This window comes from Alligator sinensis, unplaced genomic scaffold, assembly GCF_000455745.1.
Source record: "Alligator sinensis unplaced genomic scaffold, ASM45574v1 scaffold359_1, whole genome shotgun sequence".
In the NCBI taxonomy this organism is placed as follows: Eukaryota; Metazoa; Chordata; order Crocodylia; family Alligatoridae; genus Alligator; species Alligator sinensis.
The window spans coordinates 611,753-636,694 of record NW_005842577.1 but is presented as its reverse complement, the minus strand read 5'-3'; the positions used below and the strand labels follow the sequence as shown (position 1 = coordinate 636,694).

The window sequence follows — 24,942 nt, the reverse complement described above, 5'->3', positions numbered from 1 at the left end:
TACTTCAGGTAATCTAGCCTGTCTCCCTGGAAAAGCAATGTTGTTCCCTTCAGTGCTGGGTAATGGGTTCAGTCTGGCCTGGCTCTAAAAGTCCTGAGCAAAGAGGCTGCCACCACTTCCTTTCCTTTCCTTGAGTAGTTATCAAATATGCTTGTGTGTAGGGATGAAGTATTATATACTTATTTCAAGTAATTGACTCCCCCCACCCCCCATTTGCAGTACACTTCACCTTGGAAGATATAAAGTTATTTTCCATGTACACTAATGCTCAGAACATCTCCATAAAATAAATTACCAACAGGTAACTAGAGACTGGGATTAGTTAATCATTGGCCTGAGGTCATACAGGAAATCATTTATGGAATCTTGCATGTGGCCCAGAATTCCTGATTCCTAATCCTAAATCATAACCTTTAGGCAGTATCCCTATATATCATCCCAAAGCATAAGAAGAAGAAATGAAATCAATTAAAGTCCTGTTCTCAATAATGCAGAGAACACTGAAGGTAGCATGTATATAAATCCCAGACATACTAAATTCTCATGTAGTAATTCCAGTCATTTGAGTTGCATAATGGATGACTTCGACCCCATGTAGCTGCATAATATAAACAGTAAGAAAAATTGCCAAGTTACAAATAGTTGCCGATAGCAGAATTAAAAGCAGCTTAACAATCGGTACGTTGTTATATGGTGATATACAGGGATACTGTCTGGTATAGTGAAGTGGGCTCTCATGGGGGCATGGGAGGCCTGCTTCTATTCTCTTCACTTCTTCTAATAGTTTTGAGTAAGACATTTAACTTCTCTCTGCCTCTGTTTTTCTATTTATAAAATGTGGATACTACTCTGAGATGTGTAAATTCAGAGGCAGGTAGTTTTATTGATGACTTTATTGTCTGTATAATTATGTGTGGCTCAGCTGCAGTGTCAAAGTGTTTACAGAGATGAAGTAATGAGCATTCTCATCATTCCCAGGAAGGAGATGATCCGGTCTAGATAGAATGTGGGCACAGCAGTGACATCAGTAAGACTACCCAGCAAGTCAGTTGCTTACGTGAGCAAAGAGCATAGACCATGGTATTTAGGGCATAAAATGCAGATATGAATAGATCTTAGCAACAGCTGAATTCTGGTCTAGATTTTTATCCTGCCTCTAAGCAAGGATGGGTTCTAGTTGGTTCATGTGTCTGGCTAACAATCCTTTCTAACTGGAACAGAATCTATTGGATTTCAATGGTGCCTAAAACTCAAATAATAATTGTACATCTTAACATCTGCTTTCTGTGAAAACTTTCTCAGTATTGATAGGTATTTCCTGTTCTTCAGGATGCTTCATGAGTCTTATACCAGGTGTTTAAAACTCAAAGCAAAATATTTATAATCCTGTAGACATTCCTTACTATTGTACCTATGTTTGTGGTAATTTGTTATGAAATACATGGAGTGTTTGTCCAGTTTCTTTGAATTTTTTTAATAAATTGCTCAAAAAACTTAAGATGGTTGGACTGAAAGCCTTCTCTTATGAAAAGGAAATTCCCTACCACAGTGCCTTCTGCAGCAATCATGTGGCTTATTTGAAGTAGCACATGTACATCTGAGAAAATAACTTTTCACTGTACAGGAGCAGCAAGCCAAAATAGTTTTATTTTCTGAAAATTAAGAAAATATGACTTTATTCTCCTCCCCATTATTCCAAAATCCTGGGAAGGAGAACGTTTCCCTCTTATATGCACATGATTCCTATGTGGTGTAAAATGGTGTTTTCATAGATTTCATAGACATTAGGGCTAGAAGGGACCTTGCAAGCCCATCGAGTCCAGCCCCCCCAGGGTCAGGAAATCAGCTGGGGTCAGATGATCCTAGCAAGATAGGCATCCAAATGTTTCTTGAAAGTGTCCAGAGTAGGTGCTTGCACCACTTCTGGGGGAAACTATCCCAGGCTCTGGGGACACAGACAGTAAAGAAGATTTTTATTATGTCTAGCCTAAAAAGGTCTTCCTGGAGTTTGTGACCATTAGACCTTGTCTTCCTTTGGGGTGCCCTGGTGAAAAGATGTTCTCCCAGCTTCTGATGCACACCTCTTATACACTTATAGGCAGCTACCAAATCCCCCCTGAGCCTGTGCTTTTCCAGGCTGAAGAGTCTCATGCCTCTCAGCCTTTTCTCATAAGGCCTGTTGTCTTGTCCTCTAATCATGTGCATGGTTCTCCTCTGGACTCTCACAAGCTTCTCCACATCCTTTCTAAAGTGAGGAGCCCAGAACTGGATGCAGTATTCCAGCTGTGGCCTCACCAGGGACGAGTAAAGCAGGAGAATGACTTCCTGGGTCTTGCTTGAGACGCATCGGTAGATGCAAGCCAGGGTTTTGTTTCCTTTGCCAGCTGTGGCATCGCATTGGTGGCTCATGCTCATCTTGTAGTTAATCATGACCCCCAAGTCTCTTTTGGTTGTTGTGCTAGTGAGTGTAGCACTGCTGAGCCTATAAGTACGATGTGGGTTTTTTCTCCTGAGGATTGAGCACCCTGCATTTCTCCATGTTGAATGCCATCAGGTTTTGATCTGCCCACCTTGTGAGCCTGTCCAGGTCAGCCTGAATCACCAGCCTATCCTCTAGTGTGACTGCACTTCCCCATAATTTGGTGTCATCAGCAAATTTAGCCAGTCCGCTTCTGATTGTTTATTGAATATATTCAAGAGTTACTGGTCCAAGTACAGAGCCATGGGGGATGCCACTGGTCACCATGCGACATATTGATGTGGTTCCGTTGACTATCGTTCTGGGTCCAACCACAGAGCCAGTTCCTCAGCCATCAGACCATGCAGTTGTCGAGTCTACAGTTCCCCAGTTTTACCACGAGCACTTAATGGGCGACCAAGTCAAAGGCTCTTCTCATTTGTCCAGATGGTTCGTCACCGGGTCATAGAATAAAATAAGGTTGGTCAGGCAGGACCTACCAGCCACGAAGCCATGTTGGCCATCTCTCAGAATGTTGCGTTCCGTTAGCCTGTTGTTGATGGTTTCTTTGATTTTTTTCCAATACCTTACCAGGTTTGGGGTCAAATTGATTGGCCTGTAGTTCCCTGGATCTTCCTTCATCCCTTTCTTGAAGATAGGTACCACATTGGCCCTCTTCCAATCTTCAGGAACCTCTCCTGAGTGCCACGAGTTCTCAAATATCCTCACCATTGGTTGCGCTATGATGTCAGCCAATTCCTTTAGCACTCTTGGGTGCATTCCATCCAGGCCAGCTGATTTGCGAATGTCTAGCCTTCAGGCTGGTCCCTCATGCGATCTTTGCCAATGATGGGCATGGGTTTGCCTGTACCCTGGCAATCCTGCCTTTTGTTAGGCAGGATGAGCCCCTTGCGTTGTTGGAAGACAAATGCAAAGTAATCGTTAAGGAGATGAGCTTTTTCCTGGGTGTCAGTTGTTGGCTACCCTGTATGGTTGAGCAAGGGTCCAGTGTTGCCCTTGTTTTTCTTCTGACTGCCTATGTATTTGAAGAAGGACTTTTTATTGTCCTTGATTTCTGTAGCCAGTTTGAGTTTGGTTATGGCCTTAGCTTTCCTAGTTTGCTCCCTACAGGTGTGGGCCAGTGCTGATTTTTCTTCCTTGGTGATATTACCTGACTTCCATTCCTTATAGGCTTCTCTTTTCAGGTACAGCAGTTCCCTGTGGCTCAATAGGGGACTTATGGGTCACCCAGCCATTTTGCTTCCTTTCCTATGAGCTGTGATGGACTTTCCTTGTGCTTGGAGGATTGCGTCCTTAAGGAGCGACCACTCATTGTGGACTACCCTCTCTATCAGGTCCTGGTTTCTCAGGGTCTTGGCAGCCAGCCTCCTGAGCTTATGAAATTTAGCTTTCCTAAAATCAAGGATTTCTGCATTGCTGACTGGTTTGCGAGCTTTGTGATAGATAGAGAAAGTGATCAACTCATCACTGTCTCCCAGCTTCCCTTTGATTCTCAGGCCGCTCACTAGATCATCCCCTTTGGCCAGTACCAGATCTAGGAACGCCTTACTTGTTGGCCCGTAGACCTCTTGAGACAAGTACGGTTTGTCAGTGTAAGTGTGAAAGCTACGCGACCGATCAAATTTGACAGAATGCTCCTCCCATGACATATCAGGGTAGTTGAAGTCACCCATGACAACCATGCACTGAGAGCATACAGCCTCTGCCAGTTATCTAGCAAATGTGAGGTTAAGATCTTCTTGGTTAGGAGGTCTGTAGTAGACTCCTACTGTTATATCGCCATGTTCTCCCTGTAATCTAACCCAGAGGGTCTCAAGTCGCCCTTGTTTGGGGACAAACTCCATTCGTAGGGAAGTGTATTGTTCCTTCACACAGAGAGCTACACCCCCGCCCTTTCTAGCAACATAATCTCTCTTGTACAAAGTATAGCCATCTATACCTGTGATCCAGTTGAAGGTGGAGTCCCACCAGGTCTCTTATTCCTATGAGATTGAATTGATTTTTTGTGTAGCAAAAGGGCCAGCTCCTGTTTGTTCCCCAGGCTTCTGACATTTGTGTACAGGCAAATAAGCCTGGCATCAGAGGCCCTAGGCTTGCTAGCACTCCTAAAAGAGTCGTTTCCTTGGGCTGGGGTAGGAGTGAAATCCCTTGTGCTGCAAGACCTATTGATTCTGTGGTTGATGCATGGTGGGCTTGCACTGGTGATTGTCTGCCCATTCCTTGGATAACTTAGTTTAAAGCCCTGTCAAGTATGTCAGCCATTCTGGCTGAGGAAGAGCTTCTTCTCTATTGGAGAGAGGTGAAAGATGTCCCTTCCCAACAGACCAATGCCTTGGAAGTGAAGACTGTGGTTGAAAAAAACGAAGCCTTCAAGATGGCACCAGCGCCACAGTCTTCTGTTCACCTCATCAATTTGTCTCTCCCTCTTGGGGAAATAGGATTAAGTAACTTGGGGTGCCTGTGACCCATAACTAGGAGAATTGAGGAAAAAACTACCTGTGCCCCATCCCCTTGAGTCCCACCCCCAGAGCCCTGCAGTCACTCATAACTCAACTGGGATTGATCTGAGCCATGTCATTTGTGCCCACGTGGATGAGGAGCATGGGGTAGAGGTTGGAAGGCTGGACTAGTTTCAGGATCCTCTCAGCTACATCTAGGATGTGGGCCCCTGGGAGCAGCAGACCTTACGGGCCAAGGGGTTGGAGCAACAGATTGCTCCCTTTGTCTCCCTCAAGAGGGAGTCGCCCACAACAATCACTCTGCATTTCTTCCTTGGGTTGGTTTCAAGTTGCCTTTCTTCCTTGAGTTCTGGAGCTGGCAGCTCAGCTAGCTCTCCAGGTGCTACGTGGAGTTCATACCTGTTGTGAAGATCCAGGCGGGTGATGACCTGGCACAGCTTGCCTTGAGGCTGGAGACAACGTTCGTCCAAGCGTTCCCTAGTTGGAATTCATGGGAGCTTCTCTTGTCCACCCTTGTCCTGCAAGCCATCCTTGTGCTCCCCTCTTCATTCTTTTGGTGAAGAGTCTGGCAGTAAGAGTCGATCTTCTCGTTGCCATCTCTGATGGCATGCAGCCTCTGCACCACTGCGTGGAGCACCCCAATCTGTCACTCCAGAGACTCCAATGCAGAGCAAACCTGACAAGGGGCGGTATCATTGCTCCTGATCCCAGGTGCCTGCAGTCATTCCAGGCAGCCCCCAGAGCTGAGAACCAGGAGCCCCATCTGAGTGGAGGCCAGAACCATGGGTTCCATCTGGGTGGAGGCCTCAGTGGTGCAAGAAGTGGGAGATCCCAGAGGCGGAGGGGATCTTCGGTGTTTGGTGCATCACCACCATTGCACAGGAAGTAGTCTGGGCTACTGCTGTGCCGACCCTTCTCTTCAGGCTCACCACCTAGAACTTCGTGCCCCTCCTGTGCGAACTCCCACAGTAACTTACGTGCCAGGGCCCAGAGCATGCCTGTTTGCATGGCTCCGGTTGCATAGCTTCCTTGGGGGCTGGGCTAAGTGAGAGCCGGGGTGAGGGGAGCGTGACCCTCCTCAGCTCCTCTCAGCTGCCTCCTACTCCTGATTAGTGCCCTCCCACTTTGGGCCCCACTTATGTCCTGGCTTCGTGATGGGGGTTAAGGTTGGGGTCCACTGGGGTCTTCTGCTCTCGTGGGCGAGATGGGCTTGCACCCATGCATCTCTGCCTGAGAGCTAGGCCTAACTGGACTTTTTACTTTATCACGCAACCTGCAAGATCTCACTGTGCCGGGCTGCACCGCTTTCAGGAGACTAGCTACCAGACCCTGCCCTACACCCCACCCTACATCTCATCTCTTAGCTGCTTTCACAGTGTGGACGTATGTGATGCCTGATGCAATCTCCTGTTCTGATGCCATGAACAGAAGATAATATCACTGATGGTTGCAGACTCAACACTTAGACCTGCTGACTGAGAGAAACTTTCTATTAATTGTGATGGAGAAAATGTGTCTCTAAGTGGCGAGACCACATTAACACAAGTTTTAGGGCTTTTTTCTAATGGACTATGTCAACATAACTCCTGCATTAATCAATAGAAAAAAAAACAGCAAATGAAAAACCAGTAGTTTCAGTTTATTTTAGGTTTTCCTTTTCTCCTGTCAGATAAAATGTAGGGTGCAGTGGCACCTTAAGATGTATACAGACATTCACCACAACCTATGTCACGACGGTCACTTTAAACTATGAATGTAGACCAGGATCTATGTATACAAGCATTTGCCTGTTCTGGGAGCTGTGTGGGGAAATAGGAGTAAGTAACCTGGGGTGCCTGTAGACATGCAGGGAGGCTGCTCCAGTGTGCTGTATTACAACATGTTGGAGTAGACTCGAGTCTGCTAGAGCATGCTAATCAGCATGCTCCAGAAGCCTCAAGGTGTCATGTATCAGCGTCCCCAAACTTCAAAATGGCAGCAGGAGTGCATTAACTAAAGCTCATTGAATGAACTTTAGTTAAATGGCCCTCAGTGCCACTTTGAAGCACAGGGACACTGGTACCTGAAACTCTGTGGGCCTTTTAATCAGAGCCACTCTAATTAAAGCACCCCCTCCACCCCTGAAATACATGCAAAAATATCCTTGGAGTGGGTGGGATGGGATTGGGGGAGAGCTAGTAGGTCTGAAGGGAGGAGTCAGGGAGCTAAAAAATAGCCTTCTCAGGGTTGTGGGGGGAGAAGCTAGGAAGAGCTCAGTCTTAGGGCTGGGGCCAGTGACTGGGCTTTCCCAGCTCTGCATCTGTGATCTGAATGCATACAGGTGTTGGATTGGACTAACCTGTTCCCCATTTAAGTTAGTTGATCTCAGGCATTTTTTACCTTATTTAACCCCCCCGAATGCCTGTACAATTCAGGCATTGCACTTAATTTCATTCTAGTTAGGTCAATCTAAATGCGACTTCTATACATACGCTTTGAGACTGATTGATTCAGAGAGCTTTCATAAGCAGGAACCTACTTTGTCAAATGCAAAGCATGACCTCATTCATTTAGGCCTGGATTGATGCCTTTTCCATGTTTGCAAACTTTGAAAAAAAAACATTCTCTCACTTTGCAGTCCATTGGAGAGTCCATTCATAGCATCTAACAAAGCAGGTTGTTGCTTAAGTCAGAAAGGCAAGAGCTTTCCTATTTTTTCTCTGATGTCAGACTAACACAGATAAACACCGCTCTTCTGTGAAATTTAAGTGTGCACTAAAAGAAAGAGAGGGAAAAAAAAGCTTTTGCAAATTTGTATCTATACTCATTATAGAATGTTTGTCAGAAATAAGCTGCTTATACTACAAAAGAAAGCTTAAAAGCTCTCAGATGTCTATATGATTTACAGCCAGCAATTAAAGTAAAGTAACTTCTGGTTTCTTTTGTTAGTTATTGGTTATATGATCCCTTACAAAAAGAATGGTTTATATTCAGAGTTGCATGTTTGGAAAGAAAACTATTATAGTTGTTATGCTGTACAAAAGAAATGCTGTTTCCATAACTGGCAGCTATTTTCTATTGTATTCGTCTGTTACAACCAGCTAAATCATCTCTGTCCAACAGTTTTCATATTTCCATGTTTTTCTTAAAGCTCGTTATTTCAAAAAAACAAAACAAAACCCATGTAAGGGCTGCACGAATTTCAGAAATGAAGGGAACATTAGGATATTGTTTTCCTTATTTGTTGGCAAAGCCTGAAAGATGGCTGTTGAAAAAGAATGGATTAAACAAAGAAGTAGAAGGGAATGGGTGGTGAATCTGATTATTGTTGGCATATTTTGGAATGTTGCAATTGATGTTTGATTTATTAACAATCTGTGCTTCTTTGGCAGTTTAAAAATCCTAACAGGGTAATCCCATTTGAGATCATAATCTCATTTATAGGCTGACTTTGCCCTCCAGAAAAGGGTTAGTCTTCAAATGAGCAGGTATCTGACAGGTCCCATTGCCTGTTCAGGTGCCCATTAAACACCGCTACGGTCACATGAGCAGTCCTCCTACAATAAAATCTGAATTAGTTCAAGTACAGGTGTAGAGAACCAGCAATCTGACAAGGTGGTACTGTGTGCACATTCAGGGAAAAGGCAGAGGAAATTAATAGATTTGAATAGATGAGAGGGGAGGCAAGTGGATAGTTGAGATAATATACCAAAGAATTAGATCACGCCATGGCTGGAGAAGGAGTTGCTGTCCATAGGCAGGGAGTTCAGGCAGCAAAAAAGCAGGTAACGGGGACTAAAGGAGCTAGTGTTGGTGTTAGGCTCTCCTATTTGCCAAAACAGTTTGTCCTGTGGTTCGACCAACTGCAGAATCAGCTGCATGTGTGTATTGCTCTTTCAGTTCCTATCCAGGTCGATCCTGGCCCAGGAGAAAAAGGGTTGAGTTCAGGCCTAGCAGAGAAACTGCAAAATATAATTTTGGGGAGAGAGTGCACCAGGGATCAGAGAGGCAATAGCCTCTTTTCCTAGATGAAGCTGGGCTTCCATCCCCAAAAGTTAGCACTTTTGGTACTAACTGGTTAGCAATTTCAGCACAGAGGGCAAGGAGTGCGTAAGATGGCAGATTGAGTGATCATTCCATGTCTGGAAATGATTTCTCAAGCCCGAGGCTGAAGCACATTAATACATTGAGGGTGCATCCATATCTGATGCTACATTGCCGTAGCAATGCATTATGGTGACGTAACTTCCACAGGTGTCTACATGTGACCAGCAGCTACTTTGCCGTACTAGTGCGCATTTTAGCACGCCACTACAACGAACTAGCTGCTAAAAATGACCGTACAGCGCAGTATGTGTGGTTACTGCACCATGCTTTAGGACTTCCTTTTGGAAGTCCTAAAGCACAGTGATGTAACAACGTTGCCATTCAGCCCTTACCTGTGGATACGCCAAGAGCTTTGGTGCCTTAGGCAGCTAGTTATTTCACCAGGGTGGGATGGGAATACTTACAACTCTAGAGAACTGTGATATATTAAAGCTAGGAATAAAAGGGAAAATCTTGGTCACTCATTGCTTTTTGCACCAACAAGGAAGAGCCACAAATTTTAAATGCCTGTGCTTGCAGGTGGTAGGAGAGCTGTGGTGAGTAGCTTAATTATTGCTTGATTGCCTGTGAAACTGCAAGAGGCGAATGGAGTAAACAGTACTCCATAATGTTGATATTCATCATTTGTACTGTGGTAGCATCTGCATAATGCTAGGAATTGTGCAGGCACACGATGGAACTATTTTAATTCTGAAGAGCTCCCAGACTTGCTTACATAAGACAAAGGAGGTCTTGTTCTCATTTGTTACAATTCTTGCTCCATGCTCTTTTAGAAACAAAGGAAACACAAGGCAGCTGTGCTAGGGTCAAGATTTGGGGCCAAATCTCCAGTGTCCCAGTTTAGTATCTTAAATGAACCCTTTTTCCTTAAAGGATGTTTAAAAATAATTTCAAAGTTATAGCATTAATTCACCTTGGCTTTTTATTTCCAGGGTCACATGATTCTTTCAGCTACTGGGTTGATGAGAAATCTCCAGTGGGACCAGACCAAGCAACAGCAATTAAACGTTTAGCTAAAATTTCTTTGGTTAAAAAGCTAATGAAGAAGTGGTCAGTTACTCAAAACCTGACTTTCAAGGAGCAGCTGGAAAGTGGAATCCGCTACTTTGATTTGCGTGTATCGTCCAAGCCAGGAGAAGTGGAGAAGGAGATCTACTTCATACACGGCTTGTTTGGCATCAGAGTTTGGGATGGGCTGATGGAGATTAACAGCTTCCTCCTGCAACACCCTGGAGAAGTCATTTTCCTGGATTTCAATCATTTCTATGCAATGGATGATAGTCACCACCTGTACCTGATCAGCAAGATACTGAAAGCATTTGGATCAAAACTTTGCCCAGTGCAACCTGTAGAAAAAGTGACTTTGCAATATTTGTGGGAGTTGAAACAGCAGGTGAGGGATATTAAAATCTGGATGAGTCTGAGGCTGGTTCTGAGCATGGTAATTACTATTTATTTGTGTTGCCTAAAATCCTGGGCCCTACCTGAGAGAGGCAAAGAACCCCTTGTCAAAGCAGTTAACAAGAAACATTTAAGTGCTGTAACTCCAGGTGAGTCTACATAAATCCCATGATCTTGGCAAAAAAACACTGGAGTTAAAACACTTAATATCCATAAATGCTAGAGTTGAACCCCCAACACTACAAATGCATTTTGTTAAAAATCTTGCATGTTCAGCTCTAGAGACAACACAAATCAGGCTAAGAAGTCCTAGATGGGATGAACAAGGTTCAGCATTAATATATTCAACCCTGGATCTGAATTTGGTAACTCAGACTCTTCCTGGCCCTTGCTGGGCCTTCCTATGCTGTTCCTTAATATGACCTTTGGAATAAAGCTCTTAGAATCAGGAACTTAAGATTTTAGCTAGTTAACACAATGATTGGCTTTGGTGTTTCACCTATTAAGGCTAGGATTAGAAGTTGCACATAAACTGGTTTAAGTGATTAGAAACCGATTTAAACTTGTAACAGAACAGAAGCTCAGTGCACGTAAACTGCTTTTAAAATGGCTCAAACTGGTTAAAGATAAATCTGGTTGGATGGAGTATCAGACTTAACTGATTTAGGTCAAATCAGTTTATGGAACTTCTGTCCCAGATCCCCTCCCGGTTCAGGTTAACTTGGTCTCCCCAGCATCCCAGGATGCTTTGCAGCCCTGGGCTGTGCTGTCTGCTCCGGCAGAGTAGGGTCTGCTCCACCCCTCAGTTCCCTAGCTGGAGCACTATCACTCTTCCGGGTGGTTGGGAGGGAGCCCACCCCCTCCTCAGCTGGCCTGGAGTCTGAGGAGGGTGCAAGGCTGAGGGATTCCAGCATGGCTTTGAGTGGTTAGAGTCAAGCTCTCACTGCAGGCTCCTTCTCCCCTCTCCCCAACACTGGGGCAGCACCTAGCTGGGCATCTACTGCTGGGCCAGGGGGGGGGAATGGGAAGGGGCAGGTTTCTCCTCTCCACCCAAAAATCTAATATTAAATCTGATAATGGGGGGGGGTGGGGATCCCCTCTTAACACCAGGGCAGGGCTTAGGGGACCCTGTCAGGGGTAGGGAACCCTTTCTGAGGTTGGTGGACCCAACCAGACTGTGGCTGAAGGGACTCTTCCCCCCCCTGGGGGAAGACCACAAGTGTCTGAAGGGCGTGAGCTGGACAACCAATCAAGGACAAGCCCTACTCTGCTGCATTTGGGTGCCTTTGGCAGTGGCCAGCAGGCTGGGAGGCATGCTTTGTCCTGTCCCCCCTGCCTGACTACTGGCATGGGCCACTGCAAGAATCTGACTGCCTTTCTGGTTTCAAAAGTGAACATGATTTCACTTGCTTATTGGTTCAATGTATGCAGTTTTGAGAAACCTACAAAGATTTAATTGATTCAGCCTGGGGCTTTTTGACTCTCTATACTTATCCTAAATGTCTGCTTGATACCAATATGCAACCTCGTTCATTATGTTACAATCAGTTAAATTGTTACGAGTTACCTAGCTTCACACATCATTGTTTTCCTTACATAAGAGGTACCACGAATTCTGTCTGTTAAATATTTAGGAGTGAAATGAAAAGAACATTTGGAAATAAAAAGTTTTAAATGTGAGTTCAATTTTCTACTGTAAACTATACTCTTTTTTTTTTTTACTCCAGTGACTCTCCTAACCCAGTGTAGCATGTAATGAAGATTACTTTCTTTTCGTTTATGCCAACACTACAGTGAACTAATATTTATCATGCGTCCCCCAGCCACTAATATTTACCATGCATGCACTTGCACTCCAAAATTTGAGCCTATGTGGGCACAATGAAGTGTTAATTCTTCCTCTTTAAATTGAGAGATTCTGATAAATTAAAATTCTGAAATATGAAATTTATTATTCTGTAAATAACATTTTCCTTTTTTTCTCTCAATTGCTGTAGGTTCTAATATTCTACCACTACCCTCTGTATCAGGATTATTCCTTTCTGTGGCCAGGAAACAAGATGCCGGCCCCATGGGCCAACACAACAAATGTGCACAAACTTTTACAGTTTTTAGAGACTACCCTTAGGGAGCGGTCTCAGTATGGAACTTTCCATGTTTCTCAAGCTATTCTCACTCCCAGAGTCAAAACCATTGCCCGGCATCTAATCCGTGGCCTAAAAAATACACTAGTTCACAGGTAAGCGTTTATCTTGATTCCCCAGGTCCTGGGCTTCTCTGGTCCTTCCTTGATGCTGAAGTTACAATAAATAAGCAAGTAACTGCCAAGACTTTGCTTGAATTATTGCTTTACTAATAACTGATCATTCACTTAACTCAGAGCCTTGCACCCCTTGCAGTTTGGGTAAAGCATCGTGGCTGGCCTTATGTGTGGATACTTTCAGGTCCCAACAAAGATATAGAAGAATAAACTAATTTTGAACTTAATTTTTACAAGGAAAATAAAAAAGGTCAGGCCTGCTCCTGCCTACTGTTGGCCAGCCTTAAATCAGTTGAACTTAAAAATAAAGTTAAGGGGAACAAAAGAAGCTTATTCCTTACATGAAAATCCAGTATCATCCTTTTCTGTGGGCTAACAGCTGCCATTGATTGTATGTATACCTCTCCCAGTGACTTGAGTAACACTTGCACCCATACACACACGACCTAGACCAGGATAAGACCTGGATTTGCTTCTCCACCAAAAAGAGATATGAACAATAAGGATTTTCCAGTGGATTTATATATGAAGAATTAATTTAAGAGCTGAAATAAGGAGGGGTCCAATGCTGAAAAGTCTTGGGCCCTTTTAACTTTTAGTATTGTTAAAGGCATGTGCAGGGCCTATTTATTTCCCTGGATCGGGCTTATGTATTTCTGTTGTGTCTGGTAGCCTGTGTTCCTGATCAGATAGAAGTAGCATTTCACGCTGGGATTTGGTTCCCCCTTTTACTTTTTAATACTATCCATCCCAATCCTTTCAGTGGTTTGTCAGGCGGGGTTCTTTTGTTCTGTTGTGCTGTTACTCCTACTTCATCTGCTACTGTAACATCAGTTGTCCAAATGAGCACATCACTTACTGAACTAACTACCAGACACTGAGACTGTCATGTGTTAGCAATTATTAGGTCTATGGCCTTTGACGTTCAAAGCACATTTTCAAGAACTTTGCCACTCTGCAAGGAACTGTAACTCTAGCTGTTACTACCTTGAAAGAGACTTATAGTTCCTTGCAGAGAGATATCATTCTTCTAGTGGTTCATACAGCGTTCTTCTGTAAAAACAATGACAAAACACTACACTTTTTTCTTAATATCTTTTTTATTTTAGCAGGGTTTTAAGAACATTTTAAAAATGGGAATCTAGAACGTACTCAGTTTTTCATTGCACAGTGAGCAGTGAAGTTCCAAGGCATTTGCTTTTCCACAGTATTTAGTCTTGCAAAAGAAAGAATTACGTTTAAAGCCAAGTGATGTGATATTATTGGTAACATCCAGATGTCCAGTTGCCTTTACCCTCTGAAGTGTACTGTTTTGTTTTCTGTACGTTGAACACTAGATGGTGCCAAAATGCCTGCTGTAAAAGGCTTTTGTGTTTAGGTAATAAGTTATGCAAATCTAAATTTGTGTTTTATTCAAAATGCTCAATAGAAAGTCTGGCAAGGTTCTTTGGGTAGATGTGATATCATTTATTAGACCAACTAAATAGTTGGAAAAAGTTCTTCGCAAGCTTTTGGGCACAAGCACCCTTCCTCAGGCATCAGGAGACTCTGCAGACTCTCCCAATGCCTGAGGGGGTGTTTTTGCCCAAACACTTGCAAAAAACTTTTTCCAACTATTTAGCTGGTCTAATAAATGATGTCAGATCTACCCAAAGAATCTTTCCTGCCTGTCCTTAGATCAACACAGCTACAACCAACAACCCTGCAATAGAAAGTCTTGTATTTATAGTCATGATGGTTGTTTTGTATGTATAACTGTATCATACTAATGTGTTAAAGCTTTCACATAACCTTTCTTATCTAAGTAATTAACAAATATCAGTAAATTATTTTCATGGTATTACTGTGATTTCATTTTGTTTCAACGCTGATTCAATTACACAACCATAGTTTGTTTACCTGGAAGATTGTTTGGAGAAAACCCAATAAGTCAATGAGTGATTCTAGTTTAAACATAATATGGTATACACCATTTATGGAATAAACTATTAAGCATGATATGGTATACACCATTTAAAAGAGGCTAAATATTTAGGGTCTGATTGCTTGTGTGTATAAACACTGTCACTACAATTGAGTGGGGACAGTCTGAATATGAATATTAAGCTGTTTAAGTTCCATCTGATAAAGAAGAAACATCTGAAACTAATAAAAACAAATGATTAAAAAATGAGCAACTCCCCTTGGAAATAATGACTCTCTTACCCTCAGCTTCTCCTTTTTGTTTACTGGTAACTTCCTTGAAGGGATGGTGCGTATGTGTGGTACATTCCTTGGTTAGCTGATTCCAAGAGGTGAACAGCTTGTTTTGTCTTCTTGTAAAGCAACAGGCATACTAAGTGACTAATATAAATGAATACTGATACATTTAGTCACTTCTGGATCTGGCTTCAGCTGAAACCCAGGAATTTTAAAGAAGCATAAGAACTTCTGCAAACCCTCATTACAGGGTCTTGAAAAGAACAATTTACAAAATTCTTCAGTTTTGGAAATACTAAAGCATGGCGTAGTAACGGCCTGTACTGCACCATGCGCGGTTAAATTAGACTTGCCATAGCGGCACGCTATACTGGGGAAGCATGCCACTATGGCAGTGTAGCTGCTGATCACATGTAGACTCATGATCACTACGTTGCTGTAGCACACCATATGGTGATGTAGCACATGACTACATCACCACAGGGCTATGTGTAGACACTCCCAACAATGTCTTAAATTGCAGCGTACGAGTTAAGCCTTCATTTCAGTAATACTTCAGCAAAACAAAACAAAGCCTGACAAACTACAGTGGGACTTTTGAAGTCCGAGATGCCAAATACTCTGTGAAATCTTTTTAAAGCCCTGAGATTTTTATGGACAGTTGTTTATGTCAGTGATTTTAGCCAATATTTTCACCCATGATTTAATTGTACAGCTGCCATTTTTCTCCCATAGACGGTTGGTGGTGTTAGAGTACAATACATATTTGGTTAGCAATGTGGGTAATAAACGGCACAATAGAAACTTAACATATCAGTGCTGCTTGTAGGCAAGCTATCAAACACAGAAAAAAGCAAAGTGCTTTTAAACCAAGGCTTTTAAAATTGATTTTGTCTTTATTTTTTTTTTTAGGAACCTGCCTATGATTTTGAATTGGGTAAAGACACAGAAACCTGGTGTCATGGGCGTTAACATAATTACATCAGACTTCGTGGAACTAGTCGACTTTGCTGCTACAGTGATTGCATTAAACAATCTTCTGTTAGAAGGGAACAGAGGTGTGACTAAATCCTGATTGCTCTGTCTCTCACTCTAAATTTAATCCTGTTCTGTTTATGAGGATTCAGAGCCTTCCAGCTGTACAAAATGCAAGAGTTTTATTTATTTATGTATTTATTTGGAACAAAGCCATGGTTTCAAAAGAAGCGCAGTTAAGACTATATACATCATGGTCTGTTCTTTTGTAGCTGCAACAATTTGACCTGAACACTAAGTACCGAGCACTGCTGCATGGCTGTTTGTGGCTATGCATTTGACACATCTGCTTTGTGACAGGAGGTTGTTTGCCTGCCAACAGGAGGTTGGACTTTCAAGCAGATGTAACCAATTATTGGCATCATCTCGCCAGGGATGGCTTGCTGTTTTTGCATGCATCCTTCATGTTACTGAATCCAGGGCTCAAATTGAGCATTGTTACTGATTCCCTATGCAGCAGTTCTGGCAGGCTAGCCAAAAAAGGCATCCATCTCCTCCTGGCTGCATCAGTCAGAGCTTTGCTAGTTTCATCTGAAAGTCTTTGTTTCTTTATTACACTGGAAGCTACCTCTGAGTTTCTTTAAAGCAACAGTGTCCCCATAGAGAGAAGCTTTTATTCTTTGTACAATATTTTAAATAAAGTTGGACTCAGGTGCAAAGTTGGGATCTGAACTTCATAATCTCAGGGCCTTTTGACTTCAAGGTTTTGCTTTTGGCTTGTCTTTATTTTTAGGGACATGTGTAATAAATCCATGAGAGCAGGCTGCAGATGCACTTTTGTGCTTTGAAGATTGTTTCCTGTTGAGTTTTTCTTGGAAGGTACTAGGGGTGGGGAGGTAAGCTGTGTGCAAAAAGACAAATATATGCATGTTAGTAAGTCAGCAGGGTGTTATTCACTGTAGTATTCATTTTGAGATGTAATGTAGGAAACAGCAGAGTGACACTTAGGCAAAACCCAGACCCTTTCATTCATGTGAATCTTTCTCCCACTCTAATTAGGGTTTTGTTTTGTTTTGTTTTTCTCCTCACCCCTTCACCCTTAAGCTATATTGGAAATAGCTAAAAACTGAAATTTTGTTGAGTATCTGATCATCAGGGATCCTAGTTTTCCACAAGGAAAAAAAGGAAGAAAATCGCCATTTAAAAAAACCCACAAAACTCCGTGTTTTTCTGTGGCCTACCAAATGTGTGGTGCCATCCCCATGGAAGTGGTGCCATTTCTGCTGTCTTTTTATTTTTACCACAGTTTTTGCCTCTTGGCCAATAAGCAGTGGTTGGGAGGGGAGGGGGGGTGAGAGGAGGTGCACCGCTGATTGGGTGAGAGGCAAAAACTGTGGCAGAGGTAGCTTCTTCTATGACAAATAGAAAACTAGGATACCTGCTGATCATGTTCCATATATTTTTGTGTCCTTAAAACATTTCTGAGCTTTCTCTGAACCTCTGGATTCCTTACCTTCTCCAGACACAGCTGTGGCTTTCCATGCTGCCTCTTCTGTGATGGTGTTTCAGTACTTAATGCTAGTGATGTATGGATCTGCTTTTGGGGTATAAACTCAAAACTTTCATAAAGTTCATTTAAAGGCTTGCAAGTCTACTATGTGAACTGTGGCCCACTTCTAATCTGGTTTATCTGGTTGTGGCCTGGTTTTAATTAGAGCTCTTTGAATTTTTTTTCCAGTCAAACCTATTCTAAGGAAAACTGAAAATCTGACTCTGCTTCTGTCTTTCTCTTTTCCCTCCATCCCCCATTTTCCCATGAGGCAGGGAGAACAAAAAATAGGGAAGACAAACTAATAGCATTTTTAAGCAGTTTTCAAAACATTAAACAAGCAACTTTTTAGTTTTTAAATCAGGGAAAGAATTAGCACATCATATCCATCAAAATGAAAAAAATGTGCAGAAAAATATTTAGCATCTTTTGATCTTTGCAAAATGGTATGAAACAATGGTTTCAACTGCATTTTCTCTGTGTGTGTGTGTTTTGCAACTAACCCAGTTTCTCTTGTGCATCAAGATAAAATCCCAGAATTGGAGAAAGCTATGGGGTCTAAGTATGTATCTAATTGAGAGCTCTCATCTAGTTGTAGATGTTCTTTGAGCTCAGAACTCAAAGTAAACCTCAGGAAGTACAAATGCAAATAAATGAGGATGAAGAAAATATTTGTATAGTTTTTCTACCAAAGTGAAAGACTGATTTACAGGTACATGTATATATCTCAGTATTTGTATTTGGTCCTTAATCTCTTATCTTCTTGGACTATGTGCATCTACCTCAAAAATAAACTTATCAGGTTTAGACAGCTAATGTTTATACAGTTGGCAGAGAAATGGAGCTGTTTTTAACCCTTATAATGCATTTGTCTGAGAGGAGGCCAGAGTTCTGGGTTTCCTTTCTGCCCCTTCATGTTTTCAAGAAATTTTATGCATGTTCTACAGACTGCTGCTTGTTGAAATATAGGACAAAGAGCTAGTGAATGTGTGAGTATTGTGACAACTAGCTGAAGAAAAATTAAAATGGGAATTAACTTAGATTCATGGTGATGAAAAACATCATTGATCTTTGCCTGCTCTTTGCCATAATGAAAGAATTGGTATCAAAGTGGTTTCCAGCTGATGGTTATCCAAATGACAAACTGCTGACAGTGAGGGCTGCATCTGCAGTGCAGTAAAAGGCATTATGGCAGCACTTTACAAATGTACCCAAACTAGTTTGAATAACAATAGTGGAAAAGACTAGAATAGTATAAAATTCAGCCTGAACTAGCTTTTGAAGTAGTTAAGTAGTTGAGATTTTAGCCCATGCTGAAGCACTTGTTACTATCAGTTTCAGTGTTGCTGGTAACCAAACTAGCTTAAGTCGGTCTACATGTGCTGCCATATCTCCAGCTGCCATATGGACATAGCCAAAGGCAATCTTTGACTGAGATCTCAGACTTTGTAAGTACTGTTTTCTTAAAATTAGGTTGAAGTATGGTATCAGAGAAGTATAAGGCAAGCTAGTACCCCTATGGCCTATGCTGTGGGATGGGGAAGGAAGGTTATTTTATTTCTGTATAGATTCTGCCACAGAGCTGTATCTTCCCCATGGACTAAAATTTACACTTAAGGAAGACCTAAAAATGAACTTGATAGCAACATGGGAACTGTTTTGCAAACTGCAGCCATGGTACCAATGTTTGGATGGGCGTTGAATTCAGGGAGGAAGCTGTAGAAGGGTCCCAGTGCATGCTTGCTTTTGTTACAGTTAGTCTCTGTGCCATGAACCATGGTGATCCTGTTTAAGGTTGATTACAAGAAATGGAGAAGCTGTGGCACAAATATTTAAATTTGATTTTTTTTTTCTCTTAAGACCTGCTCATAAAAAGTTTTATGGAATATTACTGGCATCTTTTAAGTGTAATATTTAGATGCAGCTTTTGAAGAATCTATAGTACTACTTCTTTGTAGACAGAAAGACGTTGCACTGTGACTGTTATCTATCTAGACCAGAATTAGTGGGCAATACCTATTAACTCAGAAACTCATTAGGGCATAGACCCTCTTGCCTGGCATGGCTAATATCCAAACCATCTGCCTTCTCACTGATGTTGAAAGAACATGCCTAACACAAAAGGGATAGGTATATATGTGAGGAGAAACATTAGGGAAGTGTCTGTGCTTCTTAATGCAAGTTAGGAAGTAGAAACAAGGAGGAAAGTTAGCACCATGGGAATACTCAGTTCTTGTCAGGCCACCAGATTTCCATGGCCTGCAGTGTGGGAAGTTCTGTCCTAAGTTACTTGGGTCTACATCACTCAGGATTTGTATTAATCATGAAGATAAGCAGCTTTTGCTATAAACAAATGCAGTTGGCAACTAAGATGCCAAGTCTCAGGCACATAATTACATCAGTGGAGATCAGGGTGAAAACACCTGAATATTTCTGATAATTGTGCACCTATAAAGATTTTCTTGGCTGATACCAATAGCCAATTATTCACCAGACATATTGGCCGATAACCGATTTACAGGAGCTCAGCCAGGCAGTGTGAAGAGCAGCACCCTGCAGGTAAGTGTGTGGAGGGGAAGGGGTTTTGGGGAGGGAAAGGCATGACTTACCTAGAGGACACTGCTCTCCATACTGCCTGGCTGCGTTCCTGGCCACATGCATGCTGTGGCTGTATGCATGCATGTGGCATCTGGGGGCCTTGGCCAGAAGGCATATTGTATTTATCGGTGACATTATTGGCTACAGCGGCCAAAAAAAGTCAATAGCCAATAATGTTAATTTGCCTTTTATTGATGCTGATCTGGTATGGTACTGATGTATCAGTGCACTTCTAATTTCTGAAGTTGATGGTGACAACAATTGTGGGTGCACACAGAAGTACAGCTGCCCACAGTAATTCATGGCGCTTTGCATGAAGCGCCATGAGTTACAGCGATTCCCAGACCCAACAGATATTTGCTGTTGGGTCCCAGGGCTTGCGGGGGCTCCAGTCCATCCACCCCACCCTCCAGAGCTGACTGAAAAAACCCCAGATGGAACTCCCCTCCATTCTCCCCCTCCCATTCTGAAGACAGTGCCAGGGCTGGAAGTGGGGAGGGGAGAGGCTACAGAGAGTGGCTGCAGACTCGCAGCCAGTCCATATTGCAGCTGGACCCCCCAACCCCTGGAGCCCAACAGCAAACTGTTAGGTGTTTAGTTGCAGAATTTCTGTCTAGCTGTTTCCCTTCCTTGAAATTGAATTTTAGTTCCTGTTGAGATTTAAAGTTCCCAGAACCACAGTACTTTTCTGCCATTTTTCCTTGTTTCAGAGTAGAATTAGGCTGAGGGGCAAATCTATGGGGAGATCTTTTTATTCAGGTTTTTGGCTAAGTTCATTATAGAAATGCTTCCACCCACATTAGCTCTGGATCTAGCTTCAGAATTGTTGTTTTTTCTTATAAAAAGTGTTCATGTTCTGATTTTTTTTTTCTTTTTGTACATGTTGCAGGTAGGAACAGCCATACATGTTAAAATAAATGACAGAAACTTTTGTTTTAAGTAGATGAATGGAGGGAGTGATGGGAAATGCAAGTCAGCAAAAGAAGGCTAAGTGTGTGTTTAGAATTGGATGAGAGTCACCTTGAAATATGTTCTACATGCTTTATTTTTAGATACCCAAGTTTACTCTATATTGAACCAACTCAACTGAAAAATTGTATGAAGAGACAAAATATCAAGGCAGAAACTAGGGCAATTTCTATGCCACAAAGCATGGATGATTGAACTAGCTTGGAAAAAATTAAGAGCTAACTTAAAATTTCATCAAAAGTCAGACAGGATCCAAATTTCTTTTTTTTTGAAGAGAAAAAAGTAGGAAACTACTTTCTATTTCAAACTAGGAAACACAGAAAGAAATAGAACTATTGTTCTGGAGCCTGACAGACAAAACAGGAAGTGTTAAAAATCAGAGGAGCACTTGTGCAGCCCAATTTATTGGCAAAATAAATTTTGGTAGAACTTCTAAGCACTTACATTATTGTTCCTACGTTCTTTTTCTCGTGTCACAACTTTCTCCAGTACAAGTTGCCTTCTGCGCAACAAAGAGTAGTTGTTTGAAGGACTTGGCTGATGACAAGAAAGTTATGAATAGACAGAGTCAGCAAAGCTTCAGTGGAACCATATGCTGTTGGAATATGTGAATGAATTGATAACCAAGCTTTGCACAGTTGGGAAGGTTTTACTTTAATTTCATTTTAGTAGTGGTGAAATATGAGTGTTCAGACTTTTTTTTTGGAATGAAACATTATTATTTTGCTCCTTTGAAATTAGTTTTCATTTTGACATTATTTTGTATAAAATTTAAAAAGCCAATATAAAAATGAAATAGTTTGTACAACCAGAACAGATTTTTTTTTCATATTTTTTTGTTCTATGGATATCCAAGTCTTCAATTTCTACTCTTATTTTGAAATGAAGGCAGGTTTTCAAAATTAAAAATTCTTCATGGAAAGGAACTAGAGCCCTCCTTGCATCTCTCACACTTCATCCCTCAAACTACTTATCACTAGAGGGCATAGAAGAGCAATGAAAATTTAGTCCTCTAGAGGAGCTGTCTGTCAGTACCTGTCCTAGCCAGCAATATTTACTGAGCAAATTTGGTGGAACAAACTGACTTGTTTAATAAACAGTAGACAAGCCATAGGAATTTGAAAATCGAATACATTATGTTATCTCTGTTGTAGAACTGAAGGTGTAATCCATAATTTTGGAGAATAGGAAACTGAATTCTGTACTCAGTCACCTTCTAGTGATGTTTTAGGACTATTAGCTCTCTACTTTAGGCCCCTGTCACACTAAGAAAGGAAGCTGACTTTTTGACACATTTACCTATCCTCACAAATTCAGTACAATATAACAGCTTACTTTTTATGGTACAGAACGAATATAGACTCTATGTCAGAATAGTGACGTTGACTTCAGAACAACCTGGTGAATTTGTGAAATTATGTACTGTATTTCAGAGTTTACATACTGTTTTATCATTGGTAGTGTTTCTTATCTGTTGTCATAAACTCTAAATATATTTCTTTGTTGTCTGCATTTCGCTTAAATGGAACTGATACACACATTCTTTATTTTTTAAAATGTAACTATTTAATACTAAAATATACTTGGTATCAAAGAATATTTTTGACATCTTGAATTTCTGGTCGTTGGAAAAAAATGTTGTAGTGAGACTTTTTTTTTTTTTAATGTGTTGTTTATACCTTTCAGGAAAAAAGAATTGTTTCTTCTCTGCTGTGGTTCCTTATGAAGTTTCTTCTTCCCTTCTCTTTTGGTATTTTGCACCTTAGGATTTGTCTAATTTAGTCTCATGTGTTGTAATACTTCATGTTAACTGCAAATAAATTTGGGGTTGACATCTGTTTGCTTTTCTTTTAATTCAACTCAGAATATTATTTATTTCATTGGAGGGACTGAATCTTGAAAATAAACACACAACTTGGGTAATACTATTATGTTAATATTGTGGCTTTTACAGCTGTTTATTTTGAAATGAGAAAATTATTTGGAGACAGTTTTGATAACTCTACTTGCTTCTTACAAAATCCTGTAATAATATTTCCCTACCTTTTATGACAAAACAGTGCATCTGGGCTCACTTCATGCCACCTATCCACATGTTAAAAGCCACAAAGACACACACAGTGTGTCAGAAGAGTTAGTGCAAAGCTGAGTACGATAAACTTCACAATGATATCCTTACATTGACGAGCTCTAAAAAAAATATTTCATTGCATGGACTCAAGGTATTATGGCCGTGTGAAATTTTGCCTGGCATTTCGAAGCTGTTTCAATGCGTTTCAATTTTGCTGTTTTGAGCTCGAAATGAAACAAAAGCCTTCAAAACTAAACAAGGGAACTCAAAATGTTTCTAAAGTTTTGAAACATTTTGAGTTTTGAAGCCAGGCTTACTGGCTTCAGTACCAGTCCCAGGCAGCAGCACCCAGCTCTTCTCATCTGGCAGGCAGATCGGGGGCTCACCCTCACCCCAGGGAAGGTTGCGGTCCCCCAATCTGCCTGCCAGATGAGAGAAGCCAGGTGTTGCTGCTTGGGACCGGTGCCGGGAAGATGGCTACTGGTGCTGGTCCCAGGCAGCAGCACCTGGCTCATCTCATCCGGCAGGCAGATCAGGGGCTTGCCTGCACCCCCGGGAGGGCTGCGGGGGCTGTGCCAGAGTCCTTCTCGGGGTGCGGGCCCCCGATCTGCCTGCTAGATGACAGACCAGAGCTGAGCACAGCCCACACCCAGTGCCAGGAAGATCAGTGCTGCCACTGGCCCCAGGCAGCAGCAGCACCTGGCTCCTGTCACCCGACAGGCAGATCGGGAGCACGCACCCCCAGGAGGACTTTGGCACAGCCCCCACAGCCCTCCTGGGGGTGCCGGTGGGCCCTGGATCTGTCTGCCGGCTGACAGGAGCCAGGTGCTGCCACCTGGGGCCAGCAGGGCCAAGTCAGTTCAGCTTATACAGGGACCCGCTGCCCCAATCCTGGGGTGGGGGAGGATCCCTGCACAAGCTGATTTGCCCCAGCCCCATATTGGAGTTGGCTCAAGGAGGGTGCAGGGCCTGGGGCAGACCAGCTCATGTGGAGACCCTGCCCCACCCTGGGATCAGGGCGGCTGGTCCCCACACAAGCTGATCTGCCCCAGCCCCTCTGGCTCCAGGCAGCAGCACCCAGCTCCTGTCAGCCAGCAGGGGCAGGCTGCAGGGGCTGTGCTGGAGTCCTTCTGGGGGTGCGTGCCCCCGATCGGCCTGCCAGGTGACAGGAGCCAGGTGCTGCCACTGGGGCCAATGGCAGCACCTATCTTCCCAGTGCTGGGTGCGGGCTGTGCCCCACTCCGGTCTATTAGCAGGCAAATCAGGGGCCCGTACCCCCGGAAGGACTCCGGCACAGCCCCCACAGCCCTCCCGGGAGTGCGGGTGAACTCCCAGTCTGGTGGCCTGCTGCATTTTGTTTCCCTATAATAAGCAATGGGCAAAACATCGAAACAGTGTTGAAACAGCAAAACAGTTTCAACTAAATGAAACAGAACAGTGCTTTCAAAACAAAACGAAACTCGAAATGAAACACTGTTCCATCAAATTGTTGAAATGGAAGTCGAATTGGAACAGTGCTGTTTCGCACAGCCCTATCGGGTATCAGAGCTGTTTACCTTGAGCTAAGTTGAATATGGATCAGGTCAGTAGTAACTGTAAAAAGTGTGTGTGTGTGTACATATGTGTGTGTCTGTGTGTGTATTACCAACTAATGGATGACTGAAATGAGCTCAACGGGGGCCTGAATCCAATTTTTGGTGAAAGAGTACCCATGCAACATAAGATCAAAAATAGAGAAGTCTATCACTAAGCAGTTTACAATAACTGAACTACCCTTTAACTGCAAGAGAAATTCTTTTGAAACAAGTTGAAATTCACCAAGGTTGTGGGGTGAAGGAAAGGGGAGTATGCAGGAAGAGTTATGGATGATCTCATGATACATGTTGATTTCATGCT

General features: G+C 42.5%; 1 protein-coding gene across 7 annotated transcripts in view; it reads left to right on the top strand.

Moving 5' to 3' along the window:
* PLCXD2 (phosphatidylinositol specific phospholipase C X domain containing 2) overlaps positions 1-22,763 on the top strand; it is a 37,489-nt gene extending 14,726 nt beyond the window's left edge. For 6 of the 7 annotated variants that reach the window (XM_025214274.1, XM_025214272.1, XM_025214277.1 and 3 more), the window contains 4 exons: positions 9,957-10,417; positions 12,423-12,664; positions 15,797-15,942; positions 22,662-22,763. In XM_025214274.1, coding sequence (XP_025070059.1) covers positions 9,957-10,417; positions 12,423-12,664; positions 15,797-15,942; positions 22,662-22,741 — 929 coding nt within the window. In that variant the 3' untranslated portion in view covers positions 22,742-22,763. Of the gene's footprint in view, positions 1-9,956; positions 10,418-12,422; positions 12,665-15,796; positions 16,579-22,661 lie in introns of those variants that run through there. The other variant, XM_006032510.2, reaches the window with a different exon arrangement.
* The last annotated feature ends 2,179 nt before the right edge of the window (positions 22,764-24,942 follow it).